Source organism: Oncorhynchus gorbuscha, linkage group LG19, assembly GCF_021184085.1.
Source record: "Oncorhynchus gorbuscha isolate QuinsamMale2020 ecotype Even-year linkage group LG19, OgorEven_v1.0, whole genome shotgun sequence".
Taxonomy (NCBI): domain Eukaryota; kingdom Metazoa; phylum Chordata; class Actinopteri; order Salmoniformes; family Salmonidae; genus Oncorhynchus; species Oncorhynchus gorbuscha.
The window spans coordinates 76,142,658-76,163,093 of record NC_060191.1 but is presented as its reverse complement, the minus strand read 5'-3'; the positions used below and the strand labels follow the sequence as shown (position 1 = coordinate 76,163,093).

The 20,436-nt window shown below is 43.0% G+C and overlaps 2 protein-coding genes across 2 annotated transcripts; one reads left to right on the top strand and one right to left on the bottom strand.

Moving 5' to 3' along the window:
• The first annotated feature begins 682 nt into the window (after positions 1-682).
• LOC124004978 (mucin-2-like) lies at positions 683-14,608 on the top strand. Its single transcript, XM_046313780.1, has 4 exons — positions 683-828; positions 4,883-6,518; positions 12,551-14,152; positions 14,402-14,608. Exons 2-4 carry the CDS (start codon positions 4,900-4,902, stop codon positions 14,550-14,552), a joined length of 3,372 nt encoding a protein of 1,123 aa, XP_046169736.1. The 5' UTR covers positions 683-828; positions 4,883-4,899; the 3' UTR covers positions 14,553-14,608.
• On the bottom strand, positions 14,602-19,043 carry psmd8 (proteasome 26S subunit, non-ATPase 8). The gene is made up of 7 exons (XM_046313416.1): positions 18,884-19,043; positions 18,651-18,723; positions 16,609-16,711; positions 16,311-16,476; positions 15,987-16,087; positions 15,774-15,885; positions 14,602-15,509 (listed from the first exon to the last, which is right to left on the bottom strand). Exons 1-7 carry the CDS (start codon positions 18,992-18,994, stop codon positions 15,372-15,374), a joined length of 804 nt encoding a protein of 267 aa, XP_046169372.1. The 5' UTR covers positions 18,995-19,043; the 3' UTR covers positions 14,602-15,371.
• Positions 19,044-20,436: the final 1,393 nt, after the last annotated feature.

Here is a 20,436-nt window from a genome sequence, read left to right as displayed (position 1 = left end):
GCGGTCTTCTGGTCAGGCTCCGGAGATGGGCACATCGCGCGCCACTCACTGTGTAAAAAAAAAATATCTTTATTTAACTAGGCAAGTCAGTTAAGAACACAATTTTATTTTCAATGACAGCCTAGGATCAGTGGGTTAACTGCCTTGTTCACGAGCAGAACAGCAGATTTTTACCTTGTCAGGTTGGGGATTCGAACTTGGTTACAAGTTCAATTTTCTAACCACTAGGCTACTCTGCCGCCCCAATGATAATTCCGTTTAATCGGCTTCTTGATATTCCACACCTGTCAGGGGGATGAATTATTTTTAGCAAAGGAGAAATGCTCACCAACAGAGATGTAAACAAAATTGTGCACAAAATTTGAGGGGAAAAAATAAGCTTTTTGTGAATATGAAACATATCTGGGATTCTATATCTATATTTATAAATATATGTCTATATTTTTTGTTCAGTGTAGAACTAGAGCTGTGACATAAATTAGCTATATTTAAAAAAAAATCAAAAATTAAAATAAAAAGTGACCCTATTGTCAAGTAATTGGGAAAATGAATATAACGTTTGGCTTGCTGGTATATGAGGTCATTGGAGGCCAGTAGTTCCATTTCATGAGGCAGCTCGCGCTCACAAAAAAAAAAAAGAATGCCCTCGAGCTTCCTATTTTGGTTCAAAAGCTACAGAAGCTAACAAGCTAACTTTGTAGCCGATATTTTCCGCACATTTTTCCAGACTATTTATGTGTGTAACTCACTCCATACCAGTGGTGGGGAAAATCTGCAACGAGTGATTTATTAGAAAGTCGCTATGATATGTCTGAGGTCCATAGCAAGGTACTTTTCATATAAGCTAGTTAACTAAACGTTAATTTTTAGCTAGCGTCGGTTGTCGTTATAACGGTAACGTTAGCTAACCGTCAGTAAACGTTAATGTTAGCCAAATGTAAATTCGCTGAGGTGTTTGTAAACTACTAAAATGTTAGATAACTTAACTATTTTTGTTGCTAAAAAAAAAAAATTCTCTATACTTTTTAAAATGTACGATTATTAATTCATGGTTCAAACAGGTTCCGGATATTTTAATTTCTTAAAAAGATGATGAACGTTACTAACGTTAAAAACCGAACCAGAATATGAGTTGTCAATTTACCATTTTTTTTTTTTTCAATCTTAATTATGTCAAAATACTTTCGATATTTACCAAAATAATGGCGTTTCGCTGAACAACTATGATCTTTATTGCCAGTGTGTAACTTCACTTCCAAAAAAATGTCTCAATAGAAAGTTACATGCAACTTTTGTTTGGAAAGAATCTCTCTAAGCAGGGCGTGGACTGGACATCTGTCATCTCGGATAAATGCCAGATGGGCTGGTCCATTTTTTAAATATATTTTTTTGCATAGTGGGCACGTCTCATTTTGTTATTATTTTTGTTGCCAAAACTGGCTAATAATGGTGGCCTGAAGGGGGGAAAAAATGGGCCTGTGTGGGCGCCTTAATGAGGGATTTTATTGCCGCATGTAGACTTAAGTCAAAAACAATACATCCGTCTAGATTCTTAACAGACAAGGCATTTATTTTGGTTGCATTTAACTTTTCATTTAGATTTTTTAAGTACATACCGGCTGTAACCAGTAATGATGATCACTGCTCAGCGAAACTCATTCTTTGGTAAGTACCAAATATTATTACTCTTGAAAAGCTGGTGAACGGCAAGATGTATGGCTGCTTCATGGACTTATAGGAGAATGGCCAAATTCAACATCTGTATACCCAGATTCTGGTTCACATTAGGCCTATGGCTCAACATGAACTGTTGTGAAACACTTATTTTAGGGCTCAAATTGAAGATTTGACACAACTAATTTATTTTATTTATTAATTTATACAGATGATCTCAATGAAATTGAGGCCTGTCCAATAACAGAAAGGCATACAGTGCCTTCAGAAAGTATTCACACCCCCATGAGTTTATCCACATTGTGTTACAGCCTGAATACATTTTTTTATTTTTTATTATTTCGTGTCACTGACCTACACACAATACCCCATAATGTCAAAGTGGAATTATGTTTTTACAAATGTTTACAAATTAATAAAAAAGTGGAAATCTGAAATATCTTGAGAGAATAAGTATTTAATCCCTTTGTTATGCCAAGCCTAAATACTTCCAGGAGTAAACATGTGCTTAACACGTCACATAATCAGTTGCATGGACTCACTCTGTGTAGAATAATAGTGTTTAACATGGTTTTTGAATGACTACCTCATCACTGTACCCCACACCTACAGTTATCTGTAAGGTCCCTCAGTCGGGCAGTGAATTACAAGCACAGATTCAACCACAAAGACCTCGTAAAGGCATTGGTAGATGGGTAATAAAAAAGCAGATGCTGAATATCCCTTTGAGCATGATAAAGTTATTAATTACACTTGGTGTATCAATACACCCAGTCACTACAAAGATACAGACGACCTTCCTAACTCAGTTGACGGAGTGGAAGGAAACCACACAGGGATTTCACCATGAGGCCAATGGTGATTTTAAACCAGTTAACAGAGTTAAATGGCTGTAATAGGAGAACGGAGGATGGATCAACAACATTGTAGTTACTCCTCAATACTAACCTAAATGACAGAGTGAAAAGAAGGAAGCCTGTACAGAATACAAATATTCCAAAACATCCATCCTGTTTGCAATTAGGCACTAAAGTAATACTGCAACACATTTGGCTAAGAAATTAACTTTTTGCCCTGAATACAAAGCAGTGGTGTAAAAAGTACCCATCTATCATACTTTTATAGAAAATTACTCAAGTAAAAGTGAAAGTTACACGGGAAAATACTACTTGAGTAAAAGTAAAAAAGTATTTGGTTTTAAATATACTTAAGATCAAAAGTAAATATTATTGCTAAAATATACTTAAGTATCAAAAGTAAATGTTATTGCTAAAATATACTTAAGTATCAAAAGTAAATGTTATTGCTAAAATATACTTAAGTATATTATAAATATAAATAATTTAACATTCCTTATATTAAGCAAACCAGACAGCACAATTTTCTTGTTTTTTTTAATTTACGGATAGCTAGGTGCACATTCCAACACTCAGACATCATTTACAAACGAAGCATTTGTGTTAATAAGTGAGTCCTCCAGATCAGAGGCATTAGGGATGACCAGGGATGTTCTCTTGATAAGTGTGTGAATTAGACCATTTTCCTGTCCTGCTAAACATTTGAAATGTAACAAGTACTTTTGGGTGTCAGGGAAAATGTATGGAATAAAAAGTACATTATTTTATTTCGGAATGTAGTGGAGTATAAGTGTCACAAGTATAAATAGTAAAGTACAGATACACCAAAAAGTATTTTTACTTAAGTACTTTACACCACTGATACAAAGCATTATGTTTGGGGCAAATCCAACACAACACATCACTGAGTACCAGTCTTCATATTTTCAAGCATGGTGGTGGCTGCATCATGTTATGGGTATGCTTGTCATTGGCAAGTATAAATCAAATTAATAGTGCTAAGTACAGGCAATGTCCTAGAGCAAAACCTGGTTCAGTCTGCTTTCCAACAGACACTGGGAGATGAATTCACCTTTCAGCAGGACAATAAACTAAAACGCAAGGCCACATCTACACTGGGAGATGAATTCACCTTTCAGCAGGACAATAAACTAAAACGCAAGGCCAATTACTAGTTACAGTTTTGACTTAAATCACCTTGAACATCTATGTCAAGACTTGTAAATTGCTGTCTAGCAATGATCAACAACCAACTTGACAGAGCTTGAAGAATTTAAAAAAGAACAATGGGCAAATATTGTACAATCCAGGTTTGCAAAGCTCTTACAGACATACTCAGAAAGACTCACAGCTGTAATGTATTGACTCAAGGGGTTGAATACTTATCTAATCAAAATATATATTTTTGTTTTATTTTGCATATAAAAAAAAATGTTAAGAGTTTTTCTTTCACTTTCACATTATAGAGTATTTTGTGTAGATCGTTGAAACAAATGACAATAAAATCTATTTTAATCCCACTTTGTAACACAACAAAATGTGGAAAAAGTCAGGGGGTGTGAATACTCCTTGAAGACACTGTAGGCCTATTAGAGAGAGATGATAGGCTGGGTCTATTAGAGAGAGATGATAGGCTGGGTATCTGGCCTATTAGAGAGATGATAGGCTGGGTATCTGGCCTATTAGAGAGAGAGATGATAGGCTGGGTCTATTAGAGAGAGATGATAGGCTGGGTATCTGGCCTATTAGAGAGAGAGATGATAGGCTGGGTCTATTAGAGAGAGATGATAGGCTGGGTATCTGGCCTATTAGAGAGAGAGATGATAGGCTGGGTATCTGGCCTATTAGAGAGAGATGATAGGCTGCGTCTATTAGAGAGAGATGATAGGCTGGGTATCTGGCCTATTAGAGAGATGATAGGCTGGGTATCTGGCCTATTAGAGAGATGATAGGATGGGTATCTGGCCTATTAGAGAGATGATAGGTTGGATATCTGGCCTATTAGAGAGAGATGATAGGCTGGGTATCTGGCCTATTAGAGAGAGGATTATAGGCTGGGTATCTGGCCTATTAGAGAGAGAGATGATAGGCTGGGTATCTGGCCTATTAGAGAGAGAGGTGATGGGCTGGGTATCTGGCCTATTAGAGAGAGAGATGATAGGCTGGGTATCTGGCCTATTAGAGAGAGAGATGATAGGCTGGGTATCTGGCCTATTAGAGAGAGGATGATAGGCTGGGTATCTGTAAAGCACTTTGTGACAACTGTTAATGTATTTAGGGCTTTATCAAATACATTTGATTGATTGGTTAATTATATTAGAGAGACATAATAGTTATTTTCATTTTCACAGGAAGTTAGTGAGAGAGGATGGGCAACAGCCACTCAGAGCAGGAGCAACAGCCCGAGAAAAGCCTCGTGAGGGGCGACACTGAGAAGGGAAAAGCGAAAGAGGCAGAAAAGACCACCACTAAGGTTTCCACCTCCAAGCTCTTAAGCTCTGTGCCACCCAGTCAGTTCAAGGGCATCCCAGACTTCACTGTAAACATGGGGCAAGCTTCTCTGTGCTCACTGCAGGCAACCCCATCTCTATCAAGTCTCTCCACAGAGAGCCCAATGAGCATGCAGGCTGTTCCTACGTCCTCTGCTACCCCTTCCTCTCCTTTCTGGCATACCCCTATAATCCCCCCCCACCCATCCCAGACAACGTCTTTACCGAAACCTCAGCCACAGGGCCCATCATCGCAGGAGGCAGCCCTGGCCCCCAACCCTCAGCCAACACAGCAGAGACCAGCACCAGTGGCCCCCAACCCTCAGCCAACACAGCAGAGCCTAGCACCATTGGCCCTAAACCCTCAGCCAACACAGCAGAGCCTAGCACCAGTGGCCCTAAACCCTCAGCCAACACAGCAGAGACCAGCACCAGTGGCCCCCAACCCTCAGCCAACACAGCAGAGCCTAGCACCAGTGGCCCTAAACCCTCAGCCAACACAGCAGAGCCTAGCACCAGTGGCCCCCAACCCTCAGCCAACACAGCAGATCCTAGCGCCAGTGGCCCCCAACCCTCAGCCAACACAGCAGATCCTAGCGCCAGTGGCCCCCAACCCTCAGCCAACACAGCAGATCCTAGCGCCAGTGGTCCCCAACCCTCAGCCAACACAACAGAGACTAGCACCAGTGGCCCCCAACCCTCAGCCAACACAACAGAGACTAGCGCCAGTGAAAGCAGTGAGAAAGGCTTCACTTAGGTCTCCTCAGAACCCTGTCACCCCCACTGCCCCAGCCAAGACCCAGCCCACCCCCACTGCCCCAGCCAAGACCCAGCCCACCCCCACTGCCCCAGCCAAGACCCAGCCCACCCCCACTGCCCCAGCCAAGACCCAGCCAACCCCCACTGCCCCAGCCAAGACCCAGCCAACCCCCACTGCCCCAGCCAAGACCCAGCCAACCCCCACTGCCCCAGTCAAGACCCAGCCCACACCTACCATCCCAGGTAAGACCCAGCCCACACCTACCATCCCAAGTAAGACCCAGCCCACCTCCACTGCCCCAGCCAAGACCCAACAAGATCCTCCTCCTCAAAATATCACTGCCAGGTCACAACTGATTAGGATTAGTCAACCCGATGGAACACGTATTACCCTTGATGAACTGAAGTCTAAACTTAGAACCCTTTGTGGTGACACTCACAGCAGCACGGGCACAAGTGGGAGCACGGGCACAAGTGGCAGCATTGAGGATAGAAAGTCTTTGCCTATATCACCACCAATGGTTGTTACTAAACCCCAGAGGAGATCCAGGAGACCAGATGGAACATCTATTACTCTTCATGAACGGAAGGATGGACTTCCAGAGAACAAGAAAACCAGCACCCCTAGTGGTGACACTGGCAACAACAAGGGCACAATCAGCAGCACACCCACTGGTTCTCTCAAAGTGCCTCCAAACTTTGTGCTCTCTAAAAAGATTCTGAAAAAGATTGAGCATAGGTGAGTCCCTGGTCTGTCTGTCCCTCTACCTGTCTGTCTGTCTGTATATCTGTCTGTCAGTCTGTATATCTGTCTGTCTGTATATCTGTCTGTATAACTGTATATATGTCTGTCTGTCTTTCTGTCTGTCTGCCTGTCTGCCTGTCTGTCTGTCTGTCTGTCTGTCTGTCTGTCTGTCTGTCTGTCTGTCTGTCTGTCTGTCTGTCTGTCTGTCTGTCTGTCTGTCTGTCTGTCTGTCTGTCTGTCTGTCTGTCTGTCTGTCTGTCTGTCTGTCTGTCTGTCTGTCTGTCTGTCTGTCTGTCTGTCTGTCTGTCTGTCTGTCTGTCTGTCTGTCTGTCTGTCTAATCAATTTTATTTGTCACATACACCAAATACAGCAGGTATGAAATGCTTACTTATTAACCAACAATGCAGTTAAGAAAATAGAGTTAAGAAAATGAGGGGGTACCAGTACCGAGTCAATGTGGAGGCTATATGCAGGGGGTACCGGTACCGAGTCAATGTGGAGGCTATATACAGGGGGTACCAGTACAGAGTCAATGTGGAGGCTATATACAGGGGGTACCAGTATAATGTGCGGGGGTACAGGTTAGTTGAGGTAATTTGTACAGTAGGTAGGGGTGAAGTGACTATACATAGATAATAAACCGTGAGTAGCAGCAGTGTAAAAACAAAGGGGGTCAATGTAAATAGTCCAGGTGGCCATTTGATTAGCTGTTCAGGAGTCTTATGGTTTGGGGGTAGAAGCTGTTAAAGAGCCCTTTGGACCTAGACTTGGCGCTCCGGTACCGCTTGCCGTGCGATAGCAGAGAGAACAATCTATGACTAGGGTGGCTAGAGACTTTGACAATTTTTAGGGCCTTCCTCTGACACCGCCTGGTATAGAGGTCCTGGATGACAGGAAGCTTGGCCCCAGTGATGTACTGGGCTGTACGCACTACCCTCTGTAGCGCCTTACGGTCGGATGCTGAGCAGTTAGTATACCAGGTGGTGATGCAACCAGATGCTCTCGTTAGTGCAGCTGTAGAACTTATTGAGGATCGGGGACCCATGCCAAATCTTTTCAGTCTCCTGAGGGGGAATAGGCGTTGTCGTGCCTTCTTCACGACTGTCTTATTGTGTTTGGACCATTCTAGTTTGTTGGGGATATGGACACCAATTAACTTGAAACTCTCAACCTGCTCCACTACAGCCCCATCAATGAGAACAGGGGCGTGTTCGTCCCTCCTTTTTCTGTAGTCCACGATCAGCTCCTTTGTCTTGATCACGTTGAGGGAGGTTGTTGTCCTGGCACCACACTGCCAGGTCACTGACCTCCTCCCTGTCGTCAGGCTGTTATGTCGTCAGCAAACTTCAAATCAAATCAAATTTTATTGGTCACATACACATGGTTAGCAGATGTTAATGCGAGTGTAGCGAAATGCTTGTGCTTCTAGTTCCGACCATGCAGTCATATCAAGTAATCTAACAATTTCACAACAACTACCTTATACACATTTATTACATCCAATTTTAAATTATTAAAGTGGCTAGAGATGAGTCAGTATGTTGGCAGGAGCCACTCAATGTTAGTGATGGCTGTTCAACAGTCTGATGGCCTTGAGATAGAAGCTGTTTTTCAGTCTCTCTGTCCCCACTTTGATGCACCTGTAATAGAGGTCGACCGATTATGATTTTTCAACGCTGATACCGATACCGATTATTGGAGGACCAAAAAAAAGACGATACCGATTAATCGGCCGATTTTAACCAAATTTATTTGTAATAATGACAATTACAACAATACTGAATGAACACTTATTTTAACTTAATATAATACATCAATAAAATCAATTTAGCCTCAAATAAATAATGAAACATGTTCAATTTGGTTTAAATAATGCAAAAACAAAGTGTTGGAGAAGAAAGTAAAAGTGCAATATGTGCCATGTAAAAAAGCTAACGTTTAAGTTCCTTGCTCAGAGCATGAGAACATATTTATTTTTTATATTTTTTATTTCACCTTTATTTAACCAGGTAGGCAAGTTGAGAACAAGTTCTCATTTACAATTGCGACCTGGCCAAGATAAAGCAAAGCAGTTCGACAGATACAACGACACAGAGTTACACATGGAGTAAAACAAACATACAGTCAATAATACAGTATAAACAAGTCTATGTACAATGTGAGCAAATTAGGTGAGAAGGGAGGTAAAGGCAAAAAAGGCCATGGTGGCAAAGTAAATACAATATAGCAAGTAAAACACTGGAATGGTAGTTTTGCAATGGAAGAATGTGCAAAGTAGAAATAAAAATAATGGGGTGCAAAGGAGCAAAATAAATAAATAAATTAAATACAGTTGGGAAAGAGGTAGTTGTTTGGGCTAAATTATAGGTGGGCTATGTACAGGTGCAGTAATCTGTAAGATGCTCTGACAGTTGGTGCTTAAAGCTAGTGAGGGAGATAAGTGTTTCCAGTTTCATATGAAAGCTGGTGGTCCCTTTTAACAGGAGTCTTCAATATTCCCAGGTAAGAAGTTTTAGGTTGTAGTTATTATAGGAATTTTGGGATAATTTATTTCTATACGATTTGTATTTCATATACCTTTGACTATTGGATGTTCTTATAGGCACTTTAGTATTGCCAGTGTAACAGTATAGCTTCCATCCCTCTCTTCGCTCCTCCCTGGGCTCGAACCAGCAACACATCGACAACAGCCACCATCGAAGCAGTGTTACCCATGCAGAGCAAGGGGAACAACCACTCCAAGTCTCAGAGCGAGTGATGTTTGAAACGCTATTAGCGCACACCCCGCTAACTAGGTAGCCATGTCACATCGATTACACCAACCTAATCTCGGGAGTTGATAGGCTTGAAGTCATAAACAGCTCAATGCTTGAAGCACAGGGAAGAGCTGCTGGCAAAACGCACGAAAGTGCTGTGAATGCTTACGAGCCTGCTGGTGCCTACCACCGCTCAGTCAGACTGCTCTATCAAATCATAGACTTAATTATAACATAATAACACACAGAAATACTAGCCTTTGGTCATTAATATGGTCGAATCCGGAAACTATCATCTCGAAAACAAGACGTTTATTCTTTCAGTGAAATATGGAACCTTTCCGTATTTTATCTAACGGTGGCATCCCTAAGTCTAAATATTGCTGTTACATTGTACAAGCTTCAATGTTATGTCATAATTATGTAAATTCTGGCAAATTAGGCGGCCCAAACTGTTGCATATACACTGACTCTGCGTGCAATGAACGCAAGAGAAGTGACACAATTTCACCTGGTTAATATTGCCTGCTAACCTGGATTTCTTTTAGCTAAATATGCAGGTTTAAAAATATGTACTTCTGTGCATTGATTTTAAGGCATTGGTGTTTATGGATAGGTCAGTCGTGCAACAATTGTGTTTTTTTCCCCGCAAATGAGCTTTTGTTAAATCATCCACCATTTGGTGAAGTTGGCTGTCTTTGTTAGGAAGAAAAAGTCTTCACAGAGTTCGCAACGAGTCATGTTAGCAGGCAATATTAACTAAATATGCAGGTTTAAAAATATATACTTGTGTATTGATTTTAAGAAAGGCATTGATGTTTGTGGTTAGGTACACATTGGAGCAACGATACGCACCTCATCGATTATATGCAACACAGGACACGCTAGATAAACTAGTAATATCATCAACCATGTGTAGTTAACTAGTGATTATGATTGATTATTTTTTATAAGATAAGTTTAATGCTAGCTAGCAACTTACCTTGGCTTACTGCATTCGCGTAACAGGCAGGATCCTCGTGGAGTGCAATAAGAGGCAGGTGGTTAGAGCGTTGGACTAGTTAACTGTAAGGTTACAAGATTGAATCCCCAAGCTGACAAGGTAAAAATCTGTCATTCTGCCCCTGAACAAGGGGGTTAACCCACTGTTCCTAGGCCGTCATTGAAAATAAGAATGTGTTTTTAACGGACTTGTTCTTAACTGACTCTTAACTGACTTGCCCTAGTTAAATAAAGATAAAATAAAGGTGTAAAAAAAAAACTGACACATCGGTGTCCAAAAATACAGATTTTTTAATGAAAACTTGAAATCTGCCCTAACTAAATGGCCCATTCCGATTAATCGGTCGACCTCGCCTTCTGGATGATAGCGGGGTGAACAGGCTGTGGCTCGGGTGGTTGTTGTCCTTGATGATCTTTTTGGCCTTCCTGTGACATCGGGTGGTGTAGGTGTCCTGGAGGGCAGGTAGTTGCGTGTGCAGACTTCACTACCCTCTGGAGAGCCTTACGGTTGTGGGCGGAGCAGTTGCCGTATCAGGCGATGCTCTCGATTGTGCATCTGTAAAAGTTTGAGTGTTTTTGGTGACATGGCAAATTTCTTCAGCATCCTGAGGTTGAAGAGGCGCCACACTGTCTGTGTGGGTGGACCATTTCAGTTCGTCCGTGATGTGTACGCCGAGGAATTTAAAACTTTCCACCTTCTCCACTACTGTCCCGTCGATGTGGATAGGGGGGTATTCCCTCTGCTATTCCCTGAAGTCCACGATCTTCTCCTTTGTTTTGTTGACGTTGAGTGTGAGGTTATTTTTCTGACACCACACTCCGGGGGCCCTCACCTCCTCCCTGTAGGCCGTCTTGTCGTTGTTGGTAATCAAGCCGACCACGGTAGTGTCGTTTGCAAACTTAATGGTGTTGGAGTTGTTTGGCCACGCATTCGTGGGTCTACAAGGAGTACAAGAGGGGACTGAGTACGCACCCCTGGGGTCTCCCTGTTCAGGATCAGCGTGGCAGGCGTGTTGTTGCCTACCCTTACCATCTGGGGGCGGCCCATCAGGAAGTCCAGGATCCAGTCGCAGAGGGAGGTGTTAAGTCCCAGGGTCCTTAGCTTAGTGATGTGCTTTGTGGGCACTATGGTGTTGAACGCTGAGCTGTAGTCAATGAATAGCATTCTCACATAGGTGTTCCTCTGTCTGTCTGTCTGTCTGTCTGTCTGTCTGTCTGTCTGTCTGTCTGTCCCTCCGTCTGTCTTTCTGTCCCTCCGTCTGTCTTTCTGAATATCTGTCTGTCCCTTTGTCTGTCTGTCTTTCTGAATATATGTCTGTCTGTCCCTCTGTCTATCTGAATATCTGTCTGTCTGTCTGTCCCTGTCTGTCTTTCTGGATATCTGTCTGACCCTCCGTCTGTCTCTGAATATCTGTCTGTCTGTCCCTCTGTCTGTCTGTCTGGATATCTGTCTGACCCTCCGTCTGTCTCTGAATATCTGTCTGTCTGTCTGTCTGTCTGTCTGTCTGTCTGTCTGTCTGTCTGTCTGTCTGTCTGTCTGTCTGTCTGTCTGTCTGTCCCTCTGTCTGTCTTTTTGGTTGTGTTTTAGATTCCTCGTACATTATGTGATTTGATCACAAGACCGAAGATTTAAAAAATCAGGTGTAAAAAGAACCCATCTGTCAAAAGTAAAGATACCTTCATAAAAATGACTCACGTAAAAGTGAAAGACACCCAGTAAAACACTACTTGAAAGTCTTAAAGTAATTGGTTTTAAATATACTTACGTTTCAAAAGTAAAAGTAGAAATAATTTCATATTCCTTATATTAAGCAAACCACAGCACCATTTTCTTTTTACATTTACAGATAGCCAGGGGCACACGCAGACATAATTGACAAATTAAACATTTGTGTTTAGTGAGTCCGCCAGATCAGAGGCAGTAGGGATGACCAGGGATGTTCTCTTGATAAGTGCAGGAATTTCACAATTTTCCCTTCCTGCTAAGAATTAAAAATGTAACGAGTACTTTTGGGTGTGAAGGAAAATGTATGGAGTAAAAAGTACATACTTTTATTTAGGAATGTAGTGAAGTAAAATTTGTCAAAATAGTAAATTACAGATACCCACAAAAACTACTTAGGTAGTACTTTTTAAAGTATTTTTTACGTAAGTACTTTAGACCACTGTTAAGTGGTTTTAATACATATTTTTTATGACTACAAGAAGTGCATTTTTTGTGTAGTTTGTTTATAGGCGTCATGTTCCCCAATCCTCTCCCTCCTCAGGATGGAGTATGTGAAGAAGCAGGAGAGTCTGCCTCCCCCTCCCAGCCCACTGAGGCAGGCGTCAGTCAGGGCAGCTCTGAACGGAGTCCCCTTCATCGAGGCTGTCAAAACTTCCACGCCTAAAGTCAAGCCTGCTCACAGAGAGGCCAAGGCCCAGAAAGCCAAGACCTCCAAATCAGACTATAACTTCAGCACTGCTGCCCAGACAATACAGCCAGCATGCCAGCCACAGCACAACCCAGAGCCTGCTAGCAAACCAGACAAACCACCTGGAACTTCAGCAGCACCCGTTCCAAATGCTGCCTCATCTGTCCCAAACAACTTGTCCTTTTCTCTTGGGACAACCACACCTTCAGCACAAACCCAGAAAGAGAAACGGTCTAAAACCCAACCTCAGACTAAAGCAGCCCCTGAGGCTCAGGGCGCTGGTAGCACCTCGACCAGTTGCACCACGAGCATCACCGGTAAACCAGCGGGGACAGGAAGCGGCAGCCAGCTCACCTTCTCTCCCAACTCTGTGAGCGGACGTGCCCAGGCTGCCAGACTGAGGCTGAAGCAGATGAGAGAGGACAGGTCCAGGGCCCAGCCAGCAGAGGACAGCAAAGAGGACAGGTACAGGGCTCAGCCAGCAGAGGACAGCAAAGAGGACAGGTCCAGGGCCCAGCCAGCAGAGGACAGGTCCAGGGCTCAGCCAGCAGAGGACAGCAAAGAGGACAGGTACAGGGCTCAGCCAGCAGAGGACAGCAGAGAGAACCACCTCTCGACAGAGCCACCCAGAGCTTCACATCGAACACCAGTTCAACCCCCACCACGACCCCTCACACCAGGACCAAGCCAATATCGAGGCCCTATCACCATCAAGCAGGGACAGAAGCCCTCAAGAGGACAGCCAGAAGCCAGACCCACTACAGAGGGCAAGAAACAGCCAGAGGTCAAACCCTCAAGAGAGGGCAAGAAACAGCCAGAGGTCAAACCCTCAACAGAGGGCAAGAGTCCACAGCAGCTGCAGGAGGGCATCAGGGAAGCATCAGGATTCACCAGGACACACTACACTAACTGGTACGTATCTAATGCCCAGTTGCCCTCCTTTACAGAGCCCATGGTTGCCGAGGCAACACAGCTGATGGACAGGTATCAGAAGTATTGTAATGAGTTCCATTATCCTGATGGCAGAGGTGTGGTAGACTTCTCCAAGTTCAGCATGTCTACAACACTTGGTAAGGTGAGGGAGGTGGATGATCCTACAGAGGTAAACACAGCCTTTGAGGAGTGGTACAGTGGCATCAACCCTTTCACACCTAAAACTACTACTGACATACCCACTACCCAGCTACCCCAAGCCCCAGACTCAAAACCCACGCCAGATGCCCCAGCCAAGGCTCCTCCCGCTCAGTCCAGGAGGGCAGAAAAGGTGAAGACAAAGGATACCAAGAAAGAGGAACAAATTGAGGATATCCCACCAGCCTCTCCCCAGTCTCCCAAGTGCCCTCCCTACCCATCAGGCTGCTGGCACCCGTTCACAGTGGATAAGTCCTGCTCGCGCCAGGCCCGCTGCCAGCACCGTGCCACTAACGCAGCGCTGCCACCAAACGTCACCAAGTGGTGAGTCACACTAACACACTTCAACCTAGCCTCGCTACCTATCAAACTACACAGCGTTGGCTCCGTCATTTGATATCTCATTCCCCTTGTGAGTGTAGTGTGTGATATAACACTATTGATGTGTCAGGCTATGGCACCAAGTTACGGAGGAAAGAAAATATCCTATCTCATTCCTATACTAGCTTGATCCTTTCTAGTCCCCCACCCCCCCTGTTGGAGAAAGACAACCTGTCTCTTCTCCCCCATCAGGTTGAACGTGAGGAGGAACTACCTGTGTGAGCCCCCCTGGGTCACCACGGCAACCCTAGCCACCTCCTTAGCGCTGAGAGAGAGAGAGGAGAGACTCGCTAGTGACACACATTCATTCACAAATACTGGAGGAAATATTTATACCGAGTAGTACAGTAGTCATGTTAAGTCACCTATTAAATTACACTGTAGACCATAAGTCAGGAACAAAAAGATTTTATTATTTTAAAAATGTCAAAAATTTTGTTAATCTTTCAGAAACAAACATTTGTATTTTCCAGATCAATTAGATTACAAACCATTGAGGAGGTGGAGCAAGACATTAAACAAATACTTTTACAGCAATTCTCTTTGTCATTTGCCAGGAGACGAGGCCAGGGCATTGAAAACCCTAGAGTTTGAAGACGATACCTCAGAGGACAAGGAGAAGCCAAATTAGCAGGTGTAATAATGCAGGACATCAACCATTTAGAGACATATGGAAGACCACCACTGTATTGGCCACTGTGCTACAGCACACTATGAATTAGTAAAATGGCAAAAATACACCCTATTCCCTAGACATAAACTCTCCAAAAACATTCCTCAAAGCAGTCAGGGTAAATAGAAACTTCGACATTAGAATGTGCCAACACGTTAATCTTTAAACTCGGGGGAACTCCTAAAAAAAAAGGTGGACAAAGCAGTCAGGAGCCACTGAACAGACTGACCTTAGATGTGAAGTGATGACTTTATTTCAGTACATTTCACTGCGATGCGTAAAACACACAGTTAGACTAGGATGTAAAAAATAATAATAAACTCGCCTCGTCTCTTATCGGCGCCGTGAGAAGCAGGTTGAGTGGTACAGAATGACAAAGTGTTGGAAAATCTACCAGTCTGACAATCTGTCAGCATTTGAGGACTGTATGTTTGCATGTGTCTGTGTCATGAATATATCTAGCCTCTGTAGTACGGCGCAGCCCTCTCTCTACACAATCATCTCCAGCTGACGTGCATATTCGATAACCTGCGTAGCCAGCTCGGTGGAGGGGATGTTGACTTCCTCTGTCCTCTGCTGTTGGCTACTGAACGAGTAGTAGCCATCTGGGCTCTGGGTCCAGCCCCGCTGTAACACAGACAACTTTAATATGACAAGAGGCTCTGGGTCCAGCCCCTCTGTAAACACAGACAACTTTAATATGACAAGATGGGACTAAACTCAAGTTCTAAGGATCGCCCCTTCTCTCAAATCCAGGAGCATGTTCTGTTAGCCTGGTCCCAGATCTGTTTGTGCGGTAAAGCCAACTCCTATGGTCCTTCGTCAAACAGATCTTGGACCAGGCTAGTGTCCAGTAGGGCACAGAACAGAATAAAACAGACATGAACTAACCTTGTTGGCATACTCTGTCATGTTGTTTGGGGAGGAGAAGAAAAGGACTCTGGTAGCTTCGTTGAACTGAATCTGTTTATAAGCCTTCTCTATGCACCCAGCAATCTCATCGCTGAAACAGAGAAGGAACACAGTGTCATTGACCAGACCACCAGGATGACGCATCCAATCCAGGCAAAATATTCATTCATCCAATGTCCTGTTGTCTCTTACCGGATGGTGTCTAGCAGAATGTCTATGAAGAAGGTGTAGCTCTCAGCAGGGATGTTACCTTTGGCCAGAAACACCTTGTTGTAACTTCCCTCCATCAGGTACTGACAGGAAGTTAAACAGACATTCTACAAGTCAGTTCTACACATGGAAGTTAAATGGCTCCACAAACATAAACAAAGATAGAAATGAGAAAACAACAAATGAAGAAAACATCTGTAAGGTGAACATTTTAATTCCTGCTGAAGATATTTAACTAGGTCAACGAAGGCCAGAATCAGACTCTTCTTGGGGGAGATAACGAGGGCCTGACGCAGCAGCAGTTACCTGCTCTAAGGAGACCGGGTGGCGGATGTAGACGTTGGTCTGGATGTCCTTAGCAGTCAGCCTCTCCAGCTCTGTGTGGAACTCTGACACGCGGTTCTGGGACAGCAGAAAGAGGAGGTTCAAGCCTAGTAGCTGGTGCATGTAGGCAGACTCTGGCAACTCATCCCTGGACGGAGGGAGAACGTGAGAGACACTGATCTAGTTGTTTGAACAAGCATAGGTTGGAGATGCTCTGAGAATATACTGAGAAAGATTTAAGGTATTATTTTGAACATGAAAACAAAATAAGTGACATTACTTGTAATCAAAGTAGTAACATTTGAGCTGGGCCATGTATCTCTCAAAGGAAGGGATGTCCTTCTTTAGGATAGCCCACAGAGCCCCGATCTCCAGAACGTCACCTGAGAAACAACGTAGACAAATCTGTTAGCCACTGTTGTCATCCAGTTGATATATGATCAAACCCTGATATCTTAATAAGTTATCACACACTGAAATTATTCTGCTGATTCTGAGCAATGAGGAAGACATGTCAACAACAACAACAACAATATGAGATAGTTAGCCTCTTCGCCCCCCCCGGGGAGACCTGTACACCACGTCCTGTACCCGTCGCTGAAGACCACATCCTGTACCCAGAAAACATATTCACCAGCTCTCTGGTTGACCTGTTTCAGGCTATAGAATGTGTGAACTATGGTCAAAATAAAAAAAGGTTAACATCAATTTTCTGATGCCCACTCCCTAGTCCCTATACTCTGTTGTGGTTGCCATGGGAGATTAGTGCCTGATCCAAGATGGCAGTGCACCTTTAGGGAAATATGTGAATTCAGTCAACTCTGGAAAATGTGGATATAAATACATTTTCACACGTTGTATAGCACGAAACGACTGGTAAGGCATTCCAGATTTATAGATTTGCCTTTGTGATGAGAAAAGTTTCTGGGAAATAGATCAACCAGGAGGGCTGGTAAATATGTTTTCGGGGTACGGGATGTCACCTTCGGCGACGGGAGATCAATATGGAACTTTAGTGCATTTCCAAGTAACATGATAATTCAGATGGCCACTCCAACTTCACTCTAATGTGGGTGCTGGCAAGCAGGCTAAGTGATGTGATGCTAGGTATTAAACAGCCAATCTGGTAGGGTCTGGAAGCTCCATTGAGCTTCGATTGGTCAATAACCTTGTGATATCACAGAATATTTACATACGGTCAATCTTTCCCAGAGAAGAAGAGGCCCAACTCAGCAGAAACACTGTCTCCTTCCAGCAGGTGGTGTATTTTCCTTGTTTCCCTTTCCAAGCAAGGCATTTTTCTATAAGGTCAATGTGTCAAATTTGGTTAACAAAAAAAAAGAAAGATTGCTTACTTGCTGCGTGAGGTTCATTTGTTCTAATAGATGTTTCATAATATTTAAGTTATGAGTGTTCTGATAGGACATGACATCCCAGCCACTTAAAAAAAACACTATATCAACAGTTCTCTCCAGATAGCTATGCATATTCAGAGCATGAGGTTAGTAGTATCTCCTTTCAATACAGGCGGTTGACGTCAACAACCCACATTGAATATTCAAAAAAGGATTACAATAATAAGATGTATCCACCAATCCAAAGAATGGATAGACGAGAGCTAGACAGCCCAATCCAAAGAATGGATAGACGAGAGCTAGACAGCCCAACTGTGCCGCTCTGTGGACAACGACTCCCACTCCTAGGTCCAAGAGACATGCATCTTGTTAGTGGATCCATAATCTTCTGCTTTCCCTCCCTCGCATTACCCAAAGGTCCCTCCCATTCCCTCAAATGAAAATAAAACGGGGCTCTGTTGTTTCTTCGCCCCCATCGTGTTGTGTGGAAATGCACTGTTTACAGGTCTCACTGAGAGAAGAGGCTATGAGTTAGCTGGGTCATTCCAACTATAAGGTGCTATTCGGACCTCAACTTTTGAAAGAATATATATATAAATCAGAAAAGGTACATGTTTGACTTCCACATCAGCATATTGGTCAAGCTCAGGCACTTACAACATTTGGGGTCCATTTTCCAATTTGTTACGTGCATAAACATAGCAGGGTTGTAAATGTTGAGCCTATATTGACCATATCTCTGAGTGAACAAGACCTGAGCTAGCATATTGGGTTACAGGATTTTAACTATCAAACATATTAACATTTACAGACTAACATGAAGGTAAAAAAAGGTCCTGACATTATATTTAAAAATAATAATAATTTTAAAACCACATTTGACTAAAATAAGAAGTTATATGTCCTGGGGCCAGAAAAGGCAGAGCATTTGCCTGTTAGCATTTTGATGTGATGACTAGTAACTTACGAGCTAAAATAAGCTGCTGTTTGGTGAGCTTAGTTCCAGTCGTTGGTAAGAAGTTTAACTCCAATAACGAGATCTGTAGAAAGAAATTGCAACGGACGGTTGATATATATTTTTTTAAACAATTGGTTACGTTAGCTTAGCTAACGTTAGCTTAGCAATACTAGCTAATTGACAAAATACAGTATGATTTAGGTTCGAGGGTGAAGAAACTAAATATTGTAATAGGTTTTTACCTTGAGCTTGCTCAAAATTTCTCCACATTTGTTCAGATTTGGATGTTTCTTGTTCCATTCCGTTTTCAATGTCTCATACAGCCCCGCGGTCTCTTTCAGTACAGACGCCATGGTGATTCTGCAAAATGTACGACACCGGACGCTTGGAATACGGTACGCGACTGTCGTAAAACAGCTTTGTGTTGATGAAGAGTATATATTATATTGACAAGATAGTCAAGTGACCACTCGAACAATGGAAATACTTTGCCCGAACATTTTTATTTTCTTGTCTGAATATTGTCAAGATGGACACATTCTCACATAGCCGTTGCTAAAGTCATAAATTGACACTTCAGTGTTTGTGCTGTTTATTTCGGATTGTTTTTTTTTAAACGATGAAGATGTTCAGATGAAAGTATAATGCAATTTGTTGACCCCCGAAACACCTTGGACTTGGATACACATTATCCCGAATAAAAACATCTGTTAAATTCGCTGCTCTGTATTGCTAGTTTTTAAGTCTTCATTTCACAGGGAATTATCGGATATACATCGCCAAAATGTCGATAATAAAGGTGCTAAACATGGCAGCAGTTCTAAAACATGGCCAAACCAGATATTGCTCTGGGTGAGACCATTTAAGCTAATGAAAGAGCAGATTTTGTATGTGTGTAAACTTTATTTAGCTAGGCAAGTCAGTTAATGACACATTCTTAGTTACAATGACGGCAAAACCCCGACGACACTGGGCCAACTGTGCACCGCCCTATGGGACTCCCAATCATGGCCAGATGGGATGCAGCCCGGATTCGAACCAAGGACTGTAGTGACACCTCTTGCACTGAGATGCAGTGCCTCGGGAGCCCAAAATAGTCTAGCTACTATTTAATCCACAGATTGTCTTGGAACTCTTTCATTTCTCTAAACACTGATGAATTCAACTTCATCTCCTCTTAATTCTGAACAAGAGGTCATCGGAACACAGTTCATACCATTTATTAGGCAGTGATAATAATACAACAAGTGGCAGTTGGTGAAGCTAGCTGTGTACAGTAGTCAGTAAAATAGATCAACAAACCACATTTTATTTGTCACATACATATGGTTAGCAGATGTTAATGCGAGTGTAGCGAAATGCTTGTGCTTCTAGTTCCGACAATGCAGTAATAACCTAATGTAACAGTATAACTTTAGACCGTCCCCTCGCCCATACCCGGGCGCGAACCAGGGATCCTCTGCACACATCAACAACGGTCACCCACGAAGCATCGTTACCCAATCGCTCCACAAAAGCCGCGGCCCTTGCAGAGCAAAGGGGGAACCACTACTTCAAGGTCTCAGAGCAAGTGACGTCACCGATTGAAACGCTATTTAGTGGGCACCACCGCTAACTAAGCTAGCCGTTTCACATCCGTTACACAAAGAGTGATCTAACTTAACTATTTCACAACAACTACCTTATACACACAAGTGTAAAGGGATGAAGAATATGTACATAAAGATATATGAATGAGTGATGGTACAGAACGGCATAAGCAAGATGCAGTAGATGGTATCGAGTACAGTGTATA